This window comes from Sceloporus undulatus, chromosome 2 (assembly GCF_019175285.1).
Source record: "Sceloporus undulatus isolate JIND9_A2432 ecotype Alabama chromosome 2, SceUnd_v1.1, whole genome shotgun sequence".
Classification (NCBI taxonomy): domain Eukaryota; kingdom Metazoa; phylum Chordata; class Lepidosauria; order Squamata; family Phrynosomatidae; genus Sceloporus; species Sceloporus undulatus.
Window position 1 is genome coordinate 230,225,471 of NC_056523.1, and position 10,776 is coordinate 230,236,246.

Here is a 10,776-nt window from a genome sequence, read left to right on the forward strand (position 1 = left end):
TCACTGAGACCATCTTCTAAAACCAGACTCTTGGAGAGAAGATCAGGAGAAAAGTAGCAACACACAAGAGAGGTTGGGCCCTACCTTTTAGATCCAGTTTCAATGGGCTTCTGCACTGGGTTTCTGGGATAAATAAGATAAGACTGCATTTATACACTGTCAATGTGTCAAGATTATATTACCAGAGAAAGCCTGATAGACCATTTTTAGGAACAAAAGGACTGAAAAAGCAAAAGAGAACAAGCGTGAGAAGTGGATAAAGTTTATGCAATAGGAAAGAAAGAAGAGTGAGGAGAAACTGTCCTTCGTGGCATCCTGAGACAATGCCTCAGTCCGTTACCCTTGCCTGAAGACCATGCATGGTGAACATGCATTAGGAAGGAGGTTTTGGCTTTAGAGAACAGAAGAAGCAACATATCTACTAATGGGAAAGTATACCAAAGGAGTGGCTATTTCTGCTTTGATGTGCTTATCTCAGGTAAGACACATTGGATCCTCACTAGTATGAACAGGCAAGAAGTATTAACAAAATAGAAAGCCAGCAAGAAATGAGAATTGTAAGAAGGATTGCAGTGTATAATAGTATAAACTATATGAAGAATGTCCCCATTGTGCCGAGGAAGGAGAGGAAAGGCAATTGAAATATCTGACTACTTTTTGATGGTGATTGTGGGGGTGTTATATCCATTGGAAAAGGGAAATGCAAAGATTTGGCAGTGGGTGAAGGGAGGGGGGTAAAGTTGGAAAATAAAAGGATAAAACCAGAGCAACCTCCTTTTATCTTCAAAGGTTCCTCAAGTGCAAATGCAGGAAAGCTGTACAAATGCTGACCAGTGAGTATATGTATATATATATATAAAGATATTGTATTACTTCTTATAACTTATTTGAGGAGGGAAACACACATCTTATTTGATCAGTTGACTCAGTTATGTTGAGCACAGGTGACCAGATGTCCTAACTGCAGAGGAATAATAATAATAATAATAATAATAATAATAATAATAGCTTTATTTTTACTCCACCTCCCTGTCAAGGAGACAATCAAGATGGCTTACAATTAAAACAAAGACGTAACAGTACCCAATACTCCCAATTATCCCCTCACTCCCCTAAAACATTATTAAATGCTTTTATCATTAAAACAATACATTAAAAAAAAATCAGACGGATGAGTGAGGCTACAAAATACTGAGAGAGATGGCAGGAAGACAAGGAACTGCAAAATGTAGAACATTCAGGAAAATGTAGGACATTACAAAATAAAAGCTAAAGACACTCATAAAATATAAATTCATGTTTCTTAGTCCTCTTCAAAATGAAGGACATTTTGGAATTCCTCCTTGACAGAAGTTTGAAATGTTGAACATGTCCTGGAAAAGGAGGATGCCTGGTCATCCCAGCTGAACATTTAGAAATGGACTGAACTTTTTATTTATCCCCCCCCCCATCAGTGATTGAATTTGTGGACAAATGAAGTCCCTTCCCAAAAGACTGGGGTGCAGAGATTTCTCTGGAATGCCTTCACGGTGATACAGTATAACCGCATGATAGTCCATGACATTCCCAAGGCATTCGAGGAAGTGCAGCCGGTGGGAGCCAGTGGCAAAGAGAACTAAGTCACACTGGTTCTAATGCCTATGGCCTGTTACAGACTGCCAAAATAAAGCTGCTTTGGGTCTCTTTGGAGGTATGCAGTTTAAATGATGCATGCATCCTAAGAATCCGGAAGCTGCACCAAAGCTGCACTCAGTGCTTAGGAATGGAGTGTGGCTTTGGCGCGACCTCCGGACTCTTAGGACCCATGCATCATTTAAACAGCATACCTCCAAAGATACCCGAAGCAGCTTTATTTTGGCAGTCTGTAACAGGCCTATGCTTTTTTAACCAGGTTTGTCTCCTGTAGGGAAGATTCAGGATGTGGGGCATTATTCATTAAGGTCTTCATACTACTCCCCTCTCCATGGCTGAGCAGTCACATTTTCTAGGGCACTTCATAGCACCAAGCTTCTCCTGCACAAGAGGAATGTAAATTATTACATACATAAGAGAGCTGACGGGCTGACTCAATATTCAAGAAGAAATTCAACTATTTGCTCTAATTGGGTTTAATGAAGAAGATTCAGGCTTTTCAGTATAAAATTACCTCAGTGAGGAGCCTTGACAAAAATTATTTCCCATTAACCCATTATCAAAAATCTCTATCAAAACCTGATTACATTTCTTTGGAGTTAGTTTACATATACCAGATGTATCTGTTGGTGTCTCCAGCATCTTGATGACATGCATGTTAGAGGAAACCATGAACAGCCCTATAAAGGTCTGGAATTTCTGGAAGAATTGTGATAGTTTGTTATCATATTCACCTATATGCTTAAGGGATGCATAACATACTGACTGGGTTTAGTTAATCAAGTAGGCCTGGTATATATCGTTCCTCATAGGGCATGGTTTCCAGACCCTTCACCATTTTAGTCACCCTCCTTTGGACACGCTCCAGTTTCTCAATGTCCTTTTTGAATTGTAGTGCCCAGAACTGGACACAGTATTCCAGGTGGAGCCTGACCAAAGCAGAATATAGTGGCACTATTACTTCTCTTGATCTAGACACTATACTTCTATTGATGCAGCCGTAGGTCCCATTCCCACTCGCCCATTTTCCCTGAGTAGAACTGGGCAGATCCGAATCCTCCCACATCGAATCTGCCTGGAAAGAAGTTCGTACTACCCTTTACCTTGATTGGGGCAATTTACCCCTCTGAAGTTTACATTTGCGGTACCGGTTTAAAATGGAGCCTCCTCTGTTGTCAATCAAATTCACTTCCGCTTTCGTCAAAAGTGACATAGCCTACAACCATTGGCCAACCGAATGAGTGCTTTCCCCCTCCTTTTTTAAAAAAAAACTGGCGGCAGTGTGCACATATTCTGTCAACTTGTCAAATTTAAAAACCTCCAGGTGTGTGTGTGTGTTGTGTGTATTTGGGTCATTACAGATTATGGCAACCCTAAAATGACATCCTGGGATTTTCTTGCCAAGATTGGTTCCGAGGAGATTGGCATTGCCTTTCCCCTGAGGCTGAGAGAGTGTGACTCCCCCAAAGTCATGGGTTTCCACATGCCAGCCTCTAGCCTCCCCTTCGCTTCCAGCCCAATGCTACCTCTGAAGCCCTTGCCTCCCCCCATGCCATCCTCTTCCTGTCACAATAATAATAATAATAATCATAATTCCTCACCCCAGAATGCCATCTCTGCATCCTCTTGCTTTGCTTTCCCTCTGACTGCGCCCCCAGAATGCCTTTACATATGTAGCAAAAGCATTCACATATTGTATCAATTTGCCAAATTGAAAGGGAAACATTTGTAACATTCGCATTGTAGCATTCACATATTACACACAAAAAATAATTTTAAAAAGCCTCTTGCAAAGTGAGGTGCCGTGCTGGCAGCAATCAGAAAGGTAAATGTAGCACAAACAGACACATTATATCAATATGTACATATAAAAACCTGTAGAACTATTTGCATAGTCTGTCAAAAATAAGAATTCTGAGAGAGAGAGAGAGAGAGAGAGAGAGAGAGAGAGAGAGAGAGAGAAAGCTGCCTGCGAGAGGGAGGCATGCTCTGCCCTCCGCCCTCCGCCCTCCGCCCTCCCTCTGACCTAATCCCTCCCCTGAACATGACCCTTCCTCCTCCTTCTCTTTCGCCCTGATCCTGCCCTCCATGGCACCCTTCCTCCTGCTTCACCCTGATCCTGCCCTCCATGGCACCTTTCCTCCTCTTTCATCCTGATCCTGCCCTCCATGGCAACCTTCTTCCTCCTTCTTCTCCTCCTTTGCCCCAATCCTGTCTTCCATGGCACCCTTCCTCCTGCTCCTTCCTCCTCCTCCTCTTCCTCCTTCACCCCGATGAAGGGGAGGCATGTTCCACCCTCTGCCCTCCCTCTGACCTACCCCCCCCTGAAATTGACCCAAACATGACCAGGGGCCAAATTCACATTTGCTGGAACCCGTTTTTTCTCAAAAGATACAGGTAAAACTCCGCTTTCAAAAGACCCACACCTAGGGGCATTTGCCCCTCAATGGATGTGCAAACCCCAAATTCGGGTGTTAAAGAATTGGGGCCAATATGAACTTCCCAGTTTTAATCTGGTTTCTGAACCGAGGAAAAAGGTAGTCTGAATGGCCCCTGTAATTGCACTGGCCTTGTTAGCTGCCGCATTACACTGTTGACTCATGTTCAATTTGTGGTCTACTTGGACTCCTAGATCCTTTTCACACATAGTTTCATTCAGCCAAGTGTCACCCATCCTATATCTGTGCATTTCATTTTTCTGCCCTAAGTGTAGCATCTTACATTTCTCCGTCTTGAATTTCATTTTGTTAGCTTTGGCCCAGCTTTCTAGTCCATTTAGGTCTTTTAAAATTTTGATCCTGTCCTCTGGAGTATTAGCTATGCCTCCTAATTTGGCGTCATCTGCAGATTTGATAACTATACCCCCAATTCTGTCATCCAAGTCATTTATAAAGATATTGAATAGCATTGGGCCCAGGACAGAGCCCTGTGGGACCCCACTGGTCACTTCTCTCCAAGATGAAAAGGAGCCATTGTTGAGCACCCTTTGGGTTTGGTCAGTCATCCATTACAAATCCATGTAACAGTTACTTTGTCTAGCCCACATTTTACAAGCTTGTTTGCAAGAATGCCGTGAGTAACTTTGTTAAAGGCCTTACTGAAATCAAGATATACTATATCCACAGCATTCCCTTTAGTAGAGCAAAGCAATGTATAGGGCAAAGTGATGGGGCTGAGTTGGGCAAAAAACGTGAGAACAGAGCAGAGCAAAACTCTGGTGCCACAAAAAACTACAATTCCCAGAATTCCAAAGCATTGAGCCATGGCAGATTAAGTGATGTGAAACTTGATTGTTTCTTCAGTTCATATGCAGCCTATATTTCATTTTGACAGACCCTTGAGCCTAAGATAGCCTGTGAGCTGAGCGAGTCAGGGCTCCGAAATCATTACAGGCCATCAAAGTTATGTTACCACATATCTGGTGTTACTGATAGGCTTTATTAATAAATCAGTTTGGGAACTAGTTTGCTATTTGTCATTTTGCTGGAAAAAAAGGTAGGAAGTCATGAAATAAATAAATAACACAATTCATAGGACTTCAGTATCTATTCAAATGCAAAAGTCCTTTCAGTGAAGTCAGGATAAACACCTTGGTGACTGTTGTCAAATCTAGAGTAAAGTGAAGAAAAATCATATTATCTCATGAATGCAGAAGCAGCTCATTTATATTTGACACTAACCTTTTCTCAACTTCCTTTTCCCCTCCAAGTTGTGCAAATGTAAACTGGGTCCATCTCTGGTATATCTGGTAAGTGTTTGTGGGAGGGATTTGAATGTTTAACTTTCATTTGTGATGCTTGTGTTGGTTGAATATGTCCATAACTCTAGTCTTCTCATAGGATCTGTATCTTAGACAATGAGGGTTCAGTCTTACAATATATGATACAATAATTAAATACTTCTAGGCATGTGCAGAGTGCTATTCTCTTCCCATTAAACACTGTATTCAAGAATGCATGGGATACCAGTTTGGGCCTTTTTCAGTGTAGCAGCAATGATGATATCTCTCAGAGCACCATAATTCTTGGAAAATATCAGAGATTATAGTGCATATCTCAAGCAAAGCATCTGATGCTCTAGGTAGAAGTTTGAATAGCTCACCAGCCCACTCTGCCCCACTCCATACACAATATCGAGCAGCAAAAGAAATCAAATTTAGGCTTCTTCATAAAGTACATGAAAGTACTTTAACCACAAATAAGGTTCATCTTCTTGAGGAAAGTAAGAAAAGGAAGAGTACTACATGGTACACTGAAGAAAAGCATCCTGAAGTTGTTTTCATCTCCACCAAACTGCACTGACACTTATTTTTCCAGATAATACAGGACCACTTGATATGTCCTCCATAGGGCATACCCCAAAGTGCATATTTAATAGGGAAAAATTGCTTTGGCAGTCATTCTGTACATAGGTGCATCCAGTTTGCTTTTGGAGTTGATACATTATTACACTATTACATTATTATTTTGCATTTATGGTGCAATGTGATCTTACCAGAAGTTCAAAATACAGAAGATGGAGCCTACAATACTTTCCTGCCCTTCACATATTACACCAGGACTCCGGATTGGGTATGTGATGTGGCTGAGTTAGGCAAAAAGGCATGCGATAAGATCCGTTTTCACCTGTTCAAGTATGTACCCATTCTATGCCTGGATCAGGCGAAAATACACGTGTAATAATCTCTTTAGTCAGGGTGAACAGATTTCATAATTATAATTATTGCATGAGCCTTTCTAGACTTAAGCCTATTTCCTGAGATGAACTGAGAATCTGTGGGTGCTTTGACTTTGAGTTCTTGCATGGCAGTGGATTGGATTGGATGGCCCTTGTGGTCTCTTCCAACCCTAGGGTTTGAAGAAGGACAAGGCGCTGCAAAAATGTAGCACATTACAAAATAGAAGTTAAAAATGTTAATATAAATGTAAATCTGTGCTTCTTAGTCTTAGTCTCAAAATGGAAGACATTTTGAAATTCCTCCTGGACAGAAAGTTGGAATGTAGGATATATCATGGAAAAGGAGGACGTCTGTTCACCCTTTATTTAGTCTGCTCTGTTAGTGTGCTCTGATGCCCGAATAAATTACAAATCCCAGGGTTCCATAGGATGGACTCATAACCCTTAAAGTGGTGTCAAACTGCATTGATTGTGTAGTGCGGCAGCAGCCTTCATAGCAAGAAACATGTGCAGTGGCAGGTTTGCTCCAACCTTTATCTGCTTATTTTCTAGGCTTGTAGTTGCAGTTGGTGGACTCCTCCTCTTCTGTGGCCTAGTCTGCCTTTGTGTGAAGTGTTGCTGTCTTAACTGCCAACCTGCAAGAGAAGACACCAGCCCCCCACCCTATGAGGTCACAGTCATTGCATTTGATCATGACAGCAGCACCATTCAAAGCACCATCACATGTGAGTGGCACGACACTGTTGGGCCTGAAGAATCATAGAGAAGGGAGGAAACAACACAGAAAGGGCCAAGATGTGGTAGCGGAGGTTGGTCCACTGGGAAACTTCCCAACAAGAAATTTTTGTATGCAGAGCCAGCCCTACCATTTGGTAGAGTAGAAGAACCACTTTCTTGGGCATCAAATTTGGCGTGTTATGGAGCAGTAACAAATTTTAGACCCTTATCACATTAAGAACAAACCCAGCAGGCAAAATGAGAGAGACACATTTATCTCTCTGTCTTTGCATGATATCAAAGCACTTTCATTATCTTCCAGTTGCAAAAGCATGGGAGAAGGTGGTAAAAACACTCCTTTTGCCAAATACATTTTTCCAGCTTGGCAAAAGGGCCACTTTTACTACACTTTTATGACCCTCTCCCATTCTTGTACAACTGGAAGAGAAGTAAAGTACTCTGATGTCATGTGAAGACAGATGAACACACATCTCTCCATTTGCCTGCCCTGTTTTTAATGCAATAAGGCTCTTTGTTCTTTAGTATGTTGTGTGTGTGTGTGTGTGTGTGTATATATATATATATTTCCCCTTAGACATCAGGTTTGAGAGATTAAGCAGTTTTCTGCTAGAGTTAGTTTTCTACTGTTTGGCCAAAATAATTTTGCAGGCTTTAGGCGCTAAACAACCTGATGGACACATTATTTTGTAGATTGTATTTGTATTTTGTAGATTGTATTTGTAGATTATTTCTACAGTTTGGATGTAGTCAAAGTCAACAATGGTATGGCATAGCATTTTTTTTTAACCCATGGTTGGTGACATTTCATCTCATGGAAGAGAAATGTAACTTGACTTCCAGTTTTCCAGAAGCAGTTTCCATTCTTTTCTCATGGGCACATCTATGAGCTCCAAATGTGTGTTCATGGCCCCACTCCCACAAGAAACCTTTTCAGAAGGAGAAGCAGAAGAACAAGGAACTAAAAATTATTTATAGATCCTTTTTCAGTGCTAACTGTAACATCCCAAACCATTTTTGGTGGAATGTCCAAAGCAGAGAGAATGTAACTCAGACCCTTTCTGAAGGGTTTCCCTTGTATCAGCTGGGGACTTCCAAGTCACTGGCACAGTGAATCAGCTCTGGGTTTTAATCTGGACTTTAAGGTAGGGCTACTCAAAGTGGGGGTCCCTGGACCATTGCCTGTACCCAACCCAGTGGTGGCTCGTCCCTGGCAAGTTTATAGAAAAGAAGGAAACCATTGTACCCAGTGGTCACAAATTTGGTGCCAGTGCAGGGCATACTGGAAAAAAAAAAATAATGGCTGGTATGAGAAACACTGCTTTAAAAAAATCTATAAAAGATGCTAAACCTATTTTGCGGATAAGGATCAGTACATGGGTAGCTCCTTTGCAGTTTGGAATAAAACTCAGAATGATTCATCACCACACTGACATGGAAGCCACCATCTGACACTGGTTTTACAGATGGTTAATAGGTATCGGAAAGTGGCTTTGCTTGCTTCACATTATAAAGTTATTACAGTAGGCCCTTGGTATCTGCTGGAGTTTGGCTCCGGGACTCCTTGTGGATCCCAAAATCTGTGGATGCTCAAGTCCCTTTAAATACATGGCGTAGTAGAATGGTGTCTCTTACACAAAATGGCAAAATCAAGGTTTGCCTTTTGGAATTTATATATTTTTGAATATTTTCCAGCTGTGGATGCTTGAATCCAAGGACAAAATATAGAGGGCTGACTTTACTTTATACTTTGGAATGGATTTGGTTAGCTATTTTAGGTATTTGTAACATGTGTGATTTGCAGATGACAATACATACACATATATATTTTCAAACCTTGAAGAGCAATCTTGTACAATTGTCCAACTGAGTGATATATTGACTGTGCAATTCAAAACAATCCAAGTTGGGATGATTGTTCGATGAATCATGACTGCTCTTTGTGGTTCAGAAAGCTGCCTTTAATGCTTCTGTTGTTTCTCCCCACTTTCAGCCCTCCATTCGGTGTTTGGCCCAGCTGCTAAGAGAATACTAGCCGTGGCTCATGCCCACAGTGCTGTGCAAGCAGTGCCTCCCTCTGCTGGAACAGAAACACCTCCCGTTTATGAAGAGGCTATCCAGATGAGTAGGTTCACTGTGGCTAAAAGCAGAGAAAGTGCACCTGAGCTGCAGCCAGTGTCAGAGGAGAAGCAGATGGTTGATGAGAAAGGAAATGGAACATATACTGTCTCACATCCATGAAGCCAAGGCTCCATCAAGAAGAACTGCAAAGGGTTATAACTTGAGGGCAGGGTGACTAGATGTCATAACTGCAAAAGAGTACAAAGCAACACAAAATGTAGGACATTTAAGTAAAAATGGAGGACTTTATAAAATAAAAGCTAAAAACACACATATAAATCCATGCTTCTTGGCCATGCTCAAAATGGAGGACATTTTGGAATTCCTCCTGGACAGAAGTCTGAACTGTAGGATGTGCCTTGGAAAAAGAGGATGCCTGGTCACCGGGTCTGAAAGAGACATCGTGGAATGTACAATGGCAACCTTTGGGATGAATCTTTTTTAGATTGTTCACATCCAATAGCTAAATATAGTGTCATACAATTTTGAAGACGATAATTCTCCAATTATATAGTGTGAGTAAAAAATCATGGAAAATGCTATGTGCATGCTCATCACAATGTGGCAATACAACAAGTGACAAAAGCAGAAATTTTATACAGCAGTTCTGAAATTTGTATGCTTTTTCTCTGTCCCTGAGAGAAAGATGCATCATCCTTGTTCTGAAGGCCTTGCAGGAGGTTTCATCACAACCTTTTCCTGTCATTGGTCTAAATTCTGTTGTTAGCTCTGAAGAGAGCTTCACCGAATCATTGGGATTTACATACATTTTGGCTCACTATTCAACAATTGACTGACTAGCTTTACTCCATTTGGGACCAACCACCAGGATGCCAACAACCACTCTTTCTCATTGATGGTTACACTTGCATATGTCCTAGTGGACTCATGTTCATAAAAATCTGAGCCCATAATTTACTGGTAGTATTTTAGTAAATGGGTTCGTAAAATTGTTTTGCTTCTTAGAATCACAGAATCATAGAGTTGGAAGAGACCGCAAGGGCCGTCCAGTCCAACCCCCTGCCATGCTTAGGAGCAAGGCTTAAATTAAGTTAATCTCTGCAAATTGTCTTGTGTGCCAGTGCTTGGAATTTATGAGTCATGAGTAATGCCTGTAAAAAGTTACCTATGGTAAGGAGTAACAAAGAGGCAACTTAGGTCCCAAACAGATAGGCCAAAATAAATCTGCTTCAGGTCACTTTGGAGGTATGCTGTTTAAATGATGTATGCTTCCTAAGAGACTGGAAGCCGTGCCAAAACCACGCTCCTTCCTAAGGATTTGAGCACAGCTTTGGCGCATCTTTGGGCCTCTTAAGATGCATGTGTCATTTAAACAGCATACCTCTAAAGTGACCCAAAGCAGCTTTATTTTGGCCAGTCTGTTCGGGCCCTAAGTCACATATCAAAAGCAACCTTACAAATGAGAATGACTAGTTTTCTAGATACTTTAAGCATGGATTTAAGCATTTTAGAGGCTTTTTGACTAGAACTTGGCATGTTTTACATCATTTCCTTATAAATAATGAGAAGTAACAAAATCTAACCAGTTCAACCTAATGAATTATTTTTAAAACCTTGCAATGAGTAACAGCAACAAATCATTCCTTAATC

General features: G+C 41.2%; 1 protein-coding gene across 1 annotated transcript; it reads left to right on the plus strand.

The window, feature by feature from the left end:
* The first annotated feature begins 298 nt into the window (after nt 1-298).
* Nucleotides 299-9,625, plus strand: TMEM52B (transmembrane protein 52B). The gene is made up of 5 exons (XM_042455235.1): nt 299-478; nt 790-833; nt 5,342-5,380; nt 6,862-7,034; nt 9,038-9,625. The coding sequence occupies exons 1-5, from the start codon at nt 425-427 to the stop codon at nt 9,283-9,285; spliced, it is 558 nt and encodes a 185-aa protein (XP_042311169.1). The 5' UTR covers nt 299-424; the 3' UTR covers nt 9,286-9,625.
* Nucleotides 9,626-10,776: the final 1,151 nt, after the last annotated feature.

Bases quoted from the DNA above. Each gene is read 5' to 3' on its own strand.
- TMEM52B (XM_042455235.1), top strand. From the start codon at position 425: ATGGGAAAGTATACCAAAGGAGTGGCTATTTCTGCTTTGATGTGCTTA. The intron at 479-789 runs GTAAGACACATT...TTATCTTCAAAG, and splicing joins CTTTGATGTGCTTATCTCAG to GTTCCTCAAGTGCAAATGCA. The intron at 5,381-6,861 runs GTAAGTGTTTGT...CTTATTTTCTAG, and splicing joins GTCCATCTCTGGTATATCTG to GCTTGTAGTTGCAGTTGGTG.